Genomic DNA, 13,612 nt, shown 5'->3' on the forward strand with positions numbered 1-13,612 from the left:
TTCCGCGCGACGTCATCACAGAGCAGAGTGCGCAATCTGCGCATGCCTGGGGTAGAACGAACCGGAAGCGTCCTTCACTCTGTTGTTGTGTTCGGGATTTAGATAGGCATAATGCTGCTATTATAGGCATAATAGGCATAATGCTGCTATTATATACAAACAGATCCAACTTCCGACAAATCATTTTTATTGAGTAAAGAAGATATTACAAACTGCATAATTTAATCTACTTTCATTAAACCCGGTGAAGACCATTTCTTTTATGAATGTACATTTGACTAGAGCTGCTGCGGGTAATAGCGCCCTCTATAGGCTCACCCCTCCACTGCGCGCGCATCATCCTCTCATGTTTACAAACAGGAAACCCATCTATACAACATGCTAAAAGATAAGAGGTAACATTGAGTTGGTATGAGGGTGGAGGGGGGAAAGGGGAAATGACAAGCGAAGGACAATTTGCAGAGAAAAGAAGAAGACATTGATGTCATGCTAATAGACATTTAAAAATGAAAAAGAAAAAGAACAAAAGAAACAACAAAATAAATAAAGAACCCTCCTATCGTTTTGATTCAAAGGACATATTTTGGGAATACCACCAACTCAATGTGGGGATTAGAGTGGAAAGTTGGGCTGTGTGTACAAACGAAAATGTTTGAGTCTTTTTTTTTCCTGTTTGGGGGGGAAATGTACCAACAGAGAGGTTTTTACGTTAAGAGGAGGATGGCTAGGCGCTGGGGAAACCCAAGGATGGGATTAGAACTAGTTGCCTAGGGTGGGGCCCCCATTTAGGATGGGGTTTGCCCCCACACCCTGTTAGGAGGGTTTAGGGGTCACGGAGTTTTTTACCCCGTGTTTGGAAGTCATATTTTTGTCTTGTTTCTTTTATAGGTGGAGACTGGAGACAGTACAAAAGAACTGATTTTTTTTTTGAAGTCACATTATAATTCAGATAAAGAGGGGGATTTTGAGAAGCAAATTAATGATAAAGAGGGGATGTAAAGTATAATGATAGGAAGACTAGATAAAGAACCAGACGATATACCTAGGCTCCCCCAGAGAGTGAGGAAAAATAATATAAACAAAAAATAATAATAATAAATAATTCAGGCCCGTGTGATATTACAGTCATGACTGAATTGAAATTATATGTTTCCCTGTTGATCTTTTGTTTTACTTATGCGTAGTCTGTCTCCCACTGTGTTTTTATTTATTTTTGTTGTATGTGTGTGTGAAAAATCTAATAAAAATCTAAGTGACAAAAAAAAAAAAGTTTTAAAGTGAAATATCCCTTTAAGTCGTAGTTATACATAATTGCATGCCGGTGTCGTGCACAGAAAATAGGCAATCTACAAGCTCACAACGTGTCTGATCTGCAATTTTCTGTGCGTGACACTGTGTCCAACAGTGTATACAGTGGAAGAGTATAAGCCCTTACCAGTCATTACTTAATTTCAAGGATTTCCCCCCACACTCCACCAATTTGTTCAAAAATGGTTTTAATTGGACGGATTTATGAAATATTACAGTACATACAGTATTTTGATACATTTAACAAAGGTGCCATAGAAAAGAAAAACAAAACAAAGTAACAAAGATGTGTCATTCAGCAGCTCTACACACAGCACACATACGGTACATTCTCATGGGTTTTATGGCTTCAAATCAAACCTGAAAAGTCCTCGGCCCTTACTGCTTATGTCACACTTTGTCTTTACATTTAAGGCTTCCTTGGTTCGAGACACGTGTACCCAGAAGTCCCATCACCCCCCAATTAAAAAAAATAATTAATTTATTTATTTCCATTCCAATTGGCCCTCCTGGCAACCCCTGACCCCCACTTTAAAACCTGTGCTTTATAGACTCTGTAGAGGTGGATGTCTGTCACTCTGTCTGTCTGTTATAAGACCCTGTAGAGGTGGATGTCTGTCACTCTGTCTGTCTGTTATAAGACCCTGTAGAGGTGGATGTCTCTCAGTGCGTCTCTGTCTGTGTCTGTTCCCAGGTAAACATCATAATCCAGTGGGAGTTCCTCTAGCCAGGGGCCTGCATCTATCCCTGCTCCCTGGAGGGACAGACAGACAGACAGACAGACAGACAGACAGACAGACAGACAGACAGACAGACACAAACACAGTAGCATTAACACCAATCAGTTTTCTAAACAAAAAAAGAGGGGGTGGGGGCCTACAGTACATACTTCATCATGTCATGCAGAGAGACAAATCTCTCTGCATTTGATGTATGTGTTAACCTTGCTTATTGTCGATCGCTCTGGAATTTAGACATTTTGAAATGTTACCCAAAACAGGGCTAATGTGGTTAACATAATTTGTTTTTATATAAAATTGTTAAATAGTTATATTGTCAAACATAAAGATCAAACATATCAGTCTACATTTACCAAAAAGAAATGTATTTAATTCAGTGAGCAGAAGCAGGGATAATGATGAATAACCAGAGGGCGATATTAAAAGCAAATCCAACACTGGTTATTACGCAATGTTGTGCAGTAATAGCAATAATTAGTGGCTTCAGTAGTGTGTGTGTGTGTGTGTGTGTGTGTGTGTGTGTGTGTGTGTGTGTGTGTGTGTGTGTGTGTGTGTGTGTGTGTGTGTGTGTGTGTGTGTGTGTGTGTGTGTGTGTGTGTGTGTGTGTGTGTGTGTGTGTGTGTGTGTGTACCTGTAGTTCAGACAGTGTGTGTTCCAGGCTGGGGACAGTCACCAGTAGAGCTCCTTTCTTACAGAAATGATTCCTAATGCTCTGCCACGCTCTGTTACGTAGGAGACAATGTCTGTTAATGTGTGTGTGTGTGTGTGTGTGTGTGTGTGTGTGTGTGTGTGTGTGTGTGTGTGTGTGTGTGTGTGTGTGTGTGTATGCAACGTTACTGCCAGGGTTCGAAAATATAACTGGGAGCATTTGTACAAGTGCAAACAATTCTTCTGGTGGGACCAAAATGGTTGTTTTGCCCTCCCATCCAGAAAAACAAAAGTGCCTGCCAAGTGCCAACACTCCCGAATCGGCTCTGTGCATAACTGTAGTCCCATGTTTTCAGAAGGTGGCATACCCATTTCTTTTTCCAGTTAATTTACCCATAGCTTTGTTTGACTGGCTCAGCAGCAAAATTGAACTGTAAACACATGCAATGGTGTCATACTTGTGTCTGGTTGAAACCTGCTGCCGTGCCCATCAAACATAATTAGGTCAAACAAAGAAACCATCAATCAATTGAACATGCGTTCCATCGCACCTTTAGTATGATGTAGTATGACACAAAAAACAGGACTGATTAGCAAAGCAACCAACTTCACAGCCAAAATACAACAATGGAATTTAACTATGAATGGTAAACGTTCAGAGCATCTCGGAGGACCTGAGGGTGTCTCTGCCCCTGGACGCCATGCTGCCCTGCGAACCCACAGCCATACAGCGAGTAAGACAGTCAGTCAGTAGTGCTGTGTCTGTCACAGGGTGTATATTGTTCGTTTGTATACTGTTTGCCTGCATAGTTGTGGTTGCTCCTGCGTGGAATGCTGTTTTTGACACTGGGACTGTGTGTATTTTTTGTCCTGATTAGTACAGGCTATTTGTAGGGTTCAGTAGAAAAGACCACACATTCAAATTGAGCTGTGCAGGCACGAACATTCACATGCAAACGCGGTTAACACGCGTGCATTTCTTTCCCCAACCTGCCTGTCTCTGCTATACATATAAAATGTTTCACTATACAAATTTAGTTACTCTTTTTTCTTTATTCTTTTCAGTGATTAAATGGTTGAGATGTGAGTGGCAGCAACAAGAGATTTAAAACAACACATACATCTTTTGAGTCAGTATTTAGTGAAATACATGTATTGTGTATAGTCTACTGATGCTGTCATCTCTCTGTGTGTGGTGTGTGGTGTGTGTGTGTGTGTGTGTGTGTGTGTGTGTGTGTGTGTGTGTGTGTGTGTGTGTGTGTGTGTGTGTGTGTGTGTGTGTGTGTGTGTGTGTGTGTGTGTGCGCCTGCGTACGTACGTACATACGTACGTACGTAAATACATGTATTGTGTATAGTCTACTGATGCTGTCATCTCTCTGTGTGTGCGTGCATGCGCGCGCGTGCGTGCGTGTGTGTGTGTGTGTCTGCGTACGTACATACTCGTGCGTGCATGTGTGTGTGTGTGTGTGTGTGTGTGTGTGTGTGTGTGTGTGTGTGTGTGTGTGTGTGTGTGTGTGTGTGTGTGTGTGTGTGTGTGTGTGTGTGTGTGTGTGTGTGTGTGTGTGTGTGTGTGTGTGTGTGTGTGTGTGTGTGTGTGTGTGTGTGCGTGCGTGCGTGCGTGCGTGCGTGCGTGCGTGCGTGCGTGCGTGCGTGCGTGCGTGCGTGCGTGTGTGTGCGTGTGCGTGCATGTGTGTGTGTGTGTGTGTGTGTGTGTGTGTGTGTGTGTGTGTGTGTGAGTGCATGTGTGCGTGTCTTACAGTATTTGATCTCTTGGTTCCATGAAGAATTGAAACACGTTGTTCATGATGAGAACGTCTGACTCCTGGACCAGATCGAGCCGACAAGACACGTCTGCATGGACCACCTACACAACACAACTTACACTGTATACTCAAGTAAAGTACAAGTTTCTGACTAAATGCACTTTAGTGACTTTACACCACTGATAATGTGACAGTAGACACCTACCAAGCTGTTGTTTGTCCAGTTGCTTGAGTGTTGAATGTTTAATGGACCACAGTGGAAACAAGCCTTTGGGCTTTTTTTGTGTCAGCCATTTGTTTAGTTTTTTTGTGTCAACCATCCTTAGTTTTTTTTACTCGTTTTTAACTCGTCAATAAAATACTCAATCAATCAATCAATACTACACAAAATAGTACTGTACATATCTAGTACAGTAGTATTTATTGGAGATGAGAGGTGAGTAGGAGTCTTACCTGTATTCTGTCAGAGAAGCCGTATTTCTCCACAACCATGTTTTGCAGTCTGACAAACTCTTCATTCAACTCCACCCCCACCAGGCGCAGCGCACTACTGTGCAAGTATCCCTGAAAACATATACAATATATATATACCACTGAACACACATATAACTTACCAGTACCACTGAAACACAAATAATACTGAAACACAGATATACCCAATATGGTCTGTCTGCAGTGTGGAGGCACTTCGGGAACACCCTCTCCTATGGGAAGGTGCTTTTTTAGTTTGTTCCTGGTACAGCAAAGTTACATTACACGTTTTTGCTTGCGCAGCCAAGTTACGTCAAACACGTGACTCCTTAATTTTAAGGTTACGGTTAAGGTTAGGTTTAGGCATATTGCAAACACGCAAGGAAGACGAGTCGTCATAACTTGGCTGTGCCCGAGTTAAAACGGAGGAGGAATTGCCATAGGAGCGCTTCTGGGAGTCCCTGCTACTTACTCGTCTTAAAGCTCAAACTGAACTTGATAACAAGCCTTCATATGTGCTGCTCCTGCAGCCTGGAATCACTTGCAGACTGATCTGAAGCTAAAGGACTTGATCATGCTTAGGTCCGTCTTCTAAAAGTTTACTGTTCGACCTGATGGCAGACACCATTGTATGGTGCACTTGCTTCCCTACCTAAATGGTGTGAAATGCATTTCTCCTGCCTTGATATTAAAAAAATCTTGGAATAAATTCCTTACCAAAAAAAATCTTCACCAATGTGTTTGTAAAGGTGTCTAGTAACACATCTCACAAAGACTGAAATGCAGTTTCCCTAGGAGAATTTGTGACCCCAATTTGTGACAATTTGTATGCAGGAAAAAAACAAAACAAATTTTAATTCTGTTTTAAGTAGCATGTGAGGGGTCAAACTAGGGTGTTTTTATGATTCTGAATCCATTGCAAGCATTTGTTTTGCACCAAAACCACTCCTTGGGCTAAAAACGGCCATAACCATCCTTTTCCAGGTATACTTTTTTGTGTAAAAAGCCCATTGAGACTGGGCTGTTTTTAGCCCAAGGAGTGGTTTTGGTGCAAAACAAATGCTTGCAATGGATTCAGAATCATAAAAACACCCTAGTTTGCCCCCTCACATGCTACTTAAAACAGAATTACATTTTGATTTTTTTTCCCTGCATAAGGTTATGGTGGGTACCCCAACTTTCAGGAGCTGTCAAAAATTCCCCTAGGGAAACTGCATTTCAGTCTTTGTGAGATGTGTTACTAGACACTTTTACAAACACATTGGTGAAGTTTTTTTTTGGTAAGGAATTTATTCCAAGATTGGATTTTTTTTCTGCTAATATCCCCTGACTATTATGACTGTTTGCGCTTTGACTTTTTTTTTTGTTAATATGTGATGTTTTATGTTGTGTATGTTTGCAACTTGTCCTGCAGGTTGTCCCGAACAGGGCTCCCTTGTAAAAGAGATTTCTGATCTCAATGGGATTTTCCTGTATAAATAAAGGTTAAAAAAAGACAAAAAAACAAAATGAGGGGCGTTCAAGAAACGCATCCTGGCCGGAGATAGGCCCTTCTCCATATACATACAGATAGATACCACTGAAACATTAACAGCTGAATCATACAGACACAACAGAAACATAAACACACACACACACACACGCCTTTCCGTTGTTATTCTATTCGATTCGATTCTATTCGATTCTATTCGATTCTATTCGATTCTATTCTATTCACCCCATAGAGAACAGCTCCAAGTCTAGATCCAACATCAACCAGTAGTTTCCCGGTCAGGTCAGGTAGAACGTTCTGGAAGAGGAACCGCAGCTCTGGGATGGAAAAGGAGTGAGAGATGAACTCTGCAGACAGAAAAACACGCAATTAATCCAACTTTAATACATTTAATCAATTATATAAAAAATATATACATTTTAATAAAATAATCGATGTGGGTGGGGACACAGACGCTATGCTACAATCCTGCTTCTACCAGACTGACTGGGGGATGTTTAAGAACGCCGCTGGGAATAACATCAACGAACTCTCAGACTCAGTCACTGGCTTTATCAGTAAGTGCATAGTTGACATAGTCCCAAAAAAGACAGTTCGGATCTATCCCAATCAGAAACCATGGATGGACAGCGGAGTACGTGCACATCTGCATGAACGGGATGCTGGTTTCAAATCTGGCGACGTGGAAACGCGCAACACGACGCGCGCGGCCCTTAACAGCGCCATCAGGAAGGCGAAAAAGGCCTACACAAAAAAGATGCAAGACAAACTCAGCAATGGCGACATCAGGAGCACATGGCAGGCGGTACACACCTTGACAGACTGCAAAACAAGAAGCAGAAGCGAGGTGAACCCGCCTGCCTCCCTCCCCAACGAACTGAACACTTTCTACGGCCGGTTTGAGATCAGCCCCAACCGCGGCAGCCAAGCGGGGCCATCAGCAGCACCAGCAGAGGAGAACCCTCTAACCATCTCGGAGAGAGAAGTGCGTACAGCCTTCGCACGGGTCAACATCCACAAGGCAGCCGGACCTGATGGGATTCCAGGCCGGGTCCTTAAGGCATGTGCAGACCAGCTGGCGGGTGTCTTCGCTGACATCTTTAACCTCTCCCTCTCCCAGGCTGTGGTCCCTGCAGGGTTCAAAATGTCAACCATTGTGCCCATTCCCAAAAAGGCCAAAGTGACATGCCTGAACGACTGGAGACCTGTCGCTCTCACCCCGATCGTCAGCAAGTGCTTCGAGAAACTGGTGAGGGAATACATCAGCTCCACGCTACCTGCCTCGCTGGATCCGTGGCAGTATGCATACCGCAAAAACAGATCCACCGACGACGCTATTGCCATGGCTCTCCACACCGTCCTCTCGCACATGGACAACAAGCTGCTGAAGGACAAATATGTACGTATGCTGTTCGTGGACTACAGCTCAGCATTCAACACCATTGTCCCAGCAATACTTGACAAAAAGCTCAGAGACCTAGGGCTACACCCAAGCATGTGCGACTGGATACAGGACTTCTTGTCCAACCGACATCAGGTGGTGAGAATGGGCAGCATCACATCCGACCCCCTGACCCTCAACACCGGAGCACCCCAGGGATGCGTGCTGAGCCCTCTCCTCTACTCCCTGTACACGTATGACTGCATAGCCACACTGACCTTTTGCACCTTAATCCCATGTATAACGCACAGACTTTTTTTTGTCTTTTTATTGTGCTCTTTTCCTCTAAGCACCTTAACGTCCATATGTATATCATGCACAGTATAAGTATAACATGCACAGTATACATACATTGCTGCTATGCTCAGGCACCTTAGTTTTTTTTGTTTTTTATTATCTCAGGTACTTTGTAAATATGTAGATAACTTGTCTGGCCTTCTGTTGCTCTCTTGTTTTGATCTCCTTCCCACTTGCCCCCCACCCCCTCTTCTTCTCCCCCCCCCCCTCTTCTTTCTATGGAAACTAACGTTGCGATGGGAACGATGTACAAAAACGAATTTCACCCACTTTTTTACCTTGTAAACCTGTGATGTGACAATAAAACTGATTCTGATTCTGATTCTGAAATTGGGTATGTCATATAAGCAGAAATGTAACAAAGGAAAAAAATGAAATGTACATTGGCTATTTCTGCCACTTTGTGATGTCATCAATAAAGTCAAAGTTGGGGGCCTACTTTCCCTATCCCTCTCTAAATAAAGGCATAAAAAGACCCCCAAAAAAATCATTAAAAAAAGAAAGAAATCTCATCACAATCAGTCTGTATACAATCAGTTCATAAACATCAAGAAACTCAGTACAATATACAGATCATCACAATGTATAAACAAACAATCAATTCATCAAAAAACACCTCAATACCAAATATAAATGCCATATCACGTGGACGGTAAAGTTGCATTGAATTGAACGGAACAGAAGTGCAGCCGCATACAGTACATACCCAGAGGGGCAGTGGCATGTGAACCACAGGTCAGACAGTAGTTTCTGCTCATCTTCCTCTCCTCACACAGTCTGTCCACCAACTCTTCATCGTACAGGAAGGAGTCCACGTGCACCGTAGGATGAGACTGCTGCCGAGTCTAACGTACACAGATATAGCCACGCAACACTTAATCCAGGTGATCCTTTGTGCAAAAACAATCGCTTGATTGACTGATCTTTTTTTTTGTATATAATTGATTAGATTGAATCGTTCGATTGACCCTATGTTATTAAAGGAGAATTCCGGACAAATTAAGTGTTATCTTTGATGTCTCGTTGCGACACGAGTTGCCAGGTTCTGGAAGAAACAAGCAACCAGTGTTAAATCGTTCGCCATTGACGGCAGCCTCGCAGATAGTTTCAACGCATGTTTGACTATCATGAGACTCTACTATGAATACTAGTAGAGAAAAAAACAACTTTGCGTCGGTTATAATAGACGAATTTCCCTTACCCACGCGCTCCCATTATGACAACGGAGGGGGTTTAAAAAATGACGACAGGGGAATATATGGAAAAAAAGAACGCCACTTTTCACGTCGCTAGGTGAGTAACGAGACATCAAAGATAACACTTAATTTGTCCGGAATTCTCCTTTAACCCATTAAGACCTGAGGCCGATTCTACAAATGTCTTCTAAATCCTAACAGTTTTCTGAAACACTTATGTTGCTATAATATCAGTGGTTCTCAAACTTTTTCATGTCAAGGACCCCCAAAATTATATGTATTTGGCCGCCATCTCAAAAGTTTTAGTTCCAGGGACCCCCAGAAGCAAAGATTTGAGTTACAAGTGTTTGCTTTAAAATATATATATATTCAGAGATTTGCACAAATTTTCACGATTTTCAAAAATAAACAGCAGATCTACAAGCTCATAGCGCGGCACTCGGTGCGCGCTATGACTCCGGTCAACTTTTAATTTATAATTAAAAACGTCACAAAAAAAACAGGATACACCTCACCAGTATATACACCCTGGCTACAACATTGGTTCTCAAAATTGGAAAATAATTTTGAGATGGCGGTCCGCAGTCAAATACTTATCTTTTTGGGGGTCCTTGACATGAAAAGGTTTGAGAACCACTGCCCTACAAATAGCCTGTACTAATCAGGACAAAAATTAGTGGAATGCTGGGTGTCAAAAACAGCATTCCACCCAGAGCAACTACAACTATGCAGGCAAACGGTATACGAACGAACAATAATACGCCCTACGACAGACACAGCAGCACTATACTGCCTGGTTGGTCTTACTCGCTGTATGGCTGTGGTTTCGCAGGGCAGCATGGCGTCCAGGGGCAGAGACACCCTCAGGTCCTCCGAGATGCTCTGAAGAATCACTGTCCGGTTGTCAACAAGAACGTCATCCATCTCATCTGGAACACACACACACACACACACACACACAAAATGCAACAGATTTTTACAATGCACTGTATTGATTATGAATATATTGATATTGTCATTGCATTAACCACTTGAACCTTAAACCCCCATGGCTCTATACTAGATCCTTATCTTAAAAAAGATCACCAGCACTAACTTGGTCCTTTTAGGATCTTTATTTATTGAAAAACCCCAGATCAAACACAAATGTTTCAGCCCAGGGCCTTCCTCAACTCTTTTTCAACTTATTCTATATACTAGATCTTCTAATATTTCCCTCTACAGTGTAGAGTCTACATCATGGTTCTCAAACGGTTTGGGCATCATCAGTACTTCCTTTCCCTGATTTGTGAATTACCCCCCCTCTTACCCAACTACAACATTTTGCTTAGAAAACTGCAAGAGAAAACCATAGCAAGAATATTATGTTATGAATGACCTTTTGAAGAAATTAAGAATATAACATTACATTTAAGAAATGTAGTGAAACCGTTGCAATTAGTGTATTTTAACAATTTTAACAACTTGTGCCAATTCTGGGGGACTCCGGTCAACTAAAAGTGTGGGATTTAATTTAAGACCATGATGACAATTTATTTAGCCTGAACCACTTTCTTATGATGACAGATGTAGTAAAGTTGTTGATTCATTTGGTTTCACACAGATCAGTATAGGTTGAGGTTCACAGAAAGTTTCTCAACGTTAAATCATTAAACACAGCTGTGAAATACAGTTATTTTCCTCCATCTTCCACTTTGTCTCACGTATTATTTCTTTACTAACACTGAGACTGGACGCACAGGTGATTGTTTCACGCAAATGACGCAATCAATTGTTTCACCCCAACCCCCTCTTGTGTGTTGGCTAGTGCAGTGGTTCTCAAACCTTTTCATGTCAAGGACCCCAAATTGACACTTATTAGCCCGGGGACCCCCATTTCAAAAGATATTCCAGGGACCCCCATAAGAGAAGATTTTTTACGGCTCTAGCAGTGATTCTCAACCATTTTAATTTCAAGGACCCCCAGTTTGACATGCATTAGGGCTACAGACCTCCATTTAATGGCATTTCTATCACTTGGACCGCAATTTATATTGTAAAATCTATGTCAATTTAACTCTGAGAGTGTACAAATGGAACCAAATGGACCCGTACACTCTCAGTTACAGACCCATAAGGGTCCATTTGGTGCCTAATCTGTCATTTAGCTGGGGACCCCCTGGAACTCCCTCAAGGACCCCTGGGGGTCCCCGGACCCCACTTTGAGAACCAATGGGCTAGTGAGGCGCGTCCTTGTCCTAGCGAGATCTGATGGACCTGATGCCGGGTTTCTTTGCGCGCATACTGGTTGCGCGCATACTGGTTCTTATCAGTGTGACGTCGTCTGTAAGGGGTCGCCCCCCCCCCCGGGACCAAATTAATACACGTACTTGCTGGCTCAGTTGGCTGCGGACCCCCTTGTTAAAATGTTTCAGAAATATTCAAAAGTATTCACTTTATATTATTCACTTTTTGAAAATAGCAGATCTAAAAGCTCACAACTCACAACACGCGTTGTGAACTTGTAGATCTGCTATTTTCAAATTGCAGATGTTAAAGTGGTTAAACTGATTTTGATGCTGCCCTGGAATGTCATCAGTAAAGCCCGTATTTCTCCAAACATGTACAAATGCAAAATATAAGGTGCTTACCCGCTTGCCCCAAATGTTAAATAGGTGTCCGAAGTATTTGTGCAATGTATTAGTCCATAGTTTTCAATAAAGGAGTATTTTATTCCCGTCTGTGGCAGAACGCCATTTCCCCACCTCGTTTACTTCCTGTTTACGTTGAGTGTAATTCCGGCTTTCACCAGATGCGCCTCGTCACTACCGCCCATTGGGAACTTCAGACAGAATCGGCCACAGACGGGACTAAAACACTTCATTATTGAAAAATATGGACTAATACATTGCACAAATACTTCGGACACCTAGTTAACATTTGGGGCAAGAGTGTAAGCACCTTATATTTTGCATTTGTACATGTTTGTAGAAACACAGGCTTTACTGGTGACATTCTAGGGCAAACTGGGAGGTGGTCGCTAAGACTCTCGTAGATAAAAATGTAAAAATCGATCAAATACATCTACGATAGTCTTGATCTAAGGCTATTCGCCCCCCATAGGATAAGGGAATACTTAGGGTTGATATGGATTAAAACCAACCTGAGTTTTTCATCCAGTCCATGAGTCTGGGCAGATCTGTAGGATCCACCCTGGACAGCAGCTGCTGGATCTCTGTTTTGGCGTCCGACAAGTTCATTGTTTTCAATAATGTTAATATTAATAATATTAATTTGACATGGAATCAGTGAAGTGTGTAGTTTTGGACTGATGTCCACACAGAGAGAACGTGGTTATTTATTAAGGAGGACTCGGAGCGTGTTGACTGAATAGATTCAAATGTATCTATCAATATTATTTAATTATAAAACGATCTGTGCATGGTGTCATACCATGTCCAAGTGTTCAAATATCCCTTCAGTGTTCAACCAATAAGATCAATTATGATCAATATGATCATTTATTGTTGTTGGGGTTTATCAGTCCACCTTTAAAAACCACACTGTGAAGTAAACACAACCCCGGAAGTACAATGCGGCCAGTTCCGAGTTATTTTTTAATATATCAAATTAATTATTAGTATAATATTGCATAATGATATTATATAATTTATATATATAAAATATTGATCAAATAACTGAGAAGTGTGTTTTTATTTATTCACAATATTTATTTTATTTTTGTATCTTTGAAACAAAAATAAACATAACTCACATAACTCCGGAAGCACACCATGTCTAGTTCCCAGTGTTGCCATGTCGGCTTATTATAAGCGACTTTGGGCTTGTTTTTCTGTAAAGTTAATTGCAGGTAAACAAACAAGCAATGCCAAGAGAGCTGGCTCTATTTTTTGGGTCTTGTTTCTAAAGTGTGGTTGCTCATTTGGGCTTGTTTAAAACAAAAACATTATTTAAGCCAGTGGTTCTCCTGGCTTTAATACGTTAATACGTATTTGTCCCTGGCCTGACCCCCATCTGAAAATATTTTGTGCAAGGGGGTCATGTACCAGATTTATGTTAGAATGTTTTAGCCCTAGAATGTCTGTGATCTTACATACATTTCCGTGTTCCAATCTTCCAAATATTCCACAAGATTTTTTTTTAACATTGAGCAGATCTACAAGCTCACAACGTGTCGCATCACAACGCGTTGTGAGCTTGTAGATCTGCTATTTTCAAGCGCTCATGTGGTCGCTTCTTTTGGGCTTGTTTTTC

At 41.8% G+C, this 13,612-nt stretch overlaps 1 protein-coding gene across 3 annotated transcripts; it reads right to left on the reverse strand.

The window, feature by feature from the left end:
• Positions 1-1,826: 1,826 nt before the first annotated feature.
• LOC308074863 (uncharacterized protein) lies at positions 1,827-12,861 on the reverse strand. 3 transcript variants are annotated; one of them, XM_080414360.1, is made up of 8 exons: positions 12,501-12,861; positions 10,166-10,287; positions 8,869-9,007; positions 6,650-6,741; positions 4,915-5,025; positions 4,456-4,562; positions 2,680-2,770; positions 1,827-2,062 (listed from the first exon to the last, which is right to left on the reverse strand). In XM_080414360.1, the coding sequence occupies exons 1-8, from the start codon at positions 12,595-12,597 to the stop codon at positions 1,943-1,945; spliced, it is 879 nt and encodes a 292-aa protein (XP_080270486.1). In that variant the 5' UTR covers positions 12,598-12,861; the 3' UTR covers positions 1,827-1,942. The 3 variants fall into 3 exon arrangements, with proteins under 3 accessions (XP_080270486.1, XP_080270487.1, XP_080270485.1); XM_080414361.1 differs by having other exon boundaries at positions 1,827-2,055; positions 6,650-6,771; XM_080414359.1 differs by having other exon boundaries at positions 6,650-6,771.
• Between the last annotated feature and the right edge of the window lie 751 nt (positions 12,862-13,612).

Source organism: Gymnoscopelus braueri, assembly GCF_963280865.1.
Source record: "Gymnoscopelus braueri genome assembly, chromosome: 19".
Lineage (NCBI taxonomy): Eukaryota > Metazoa > Chordata > Actinopteri > Myctophiformes > Myctophidae > Gymnoscopelus > Gymnoscopelus braueri.

Bases quoted from the DNA above. Each gene is read 5' to 3' on its own strand.
- LOC308074863 (XM_080414359.1), bottom strand. From the start codon at position 12,597: ATGAACTTGTCGGACGCCAAAACAGAGATCCAGCAGCTGCTGTCCAGG. The intron at 5,026-6,649 runs GTGAATAGAATA...ATATGTTTTCAG, and splicing joins TTGGAGCTGTTCTCTATGGG to GGATACTTGCACAGTAGTGC. The intron at 4,563-4,914 runs GTAAGACTCCTA...TGTGTTGTGTAG, and splicing joins GCTTCTCTGACAGAATACAG to GTGGTCCATGCAGACGTGTC.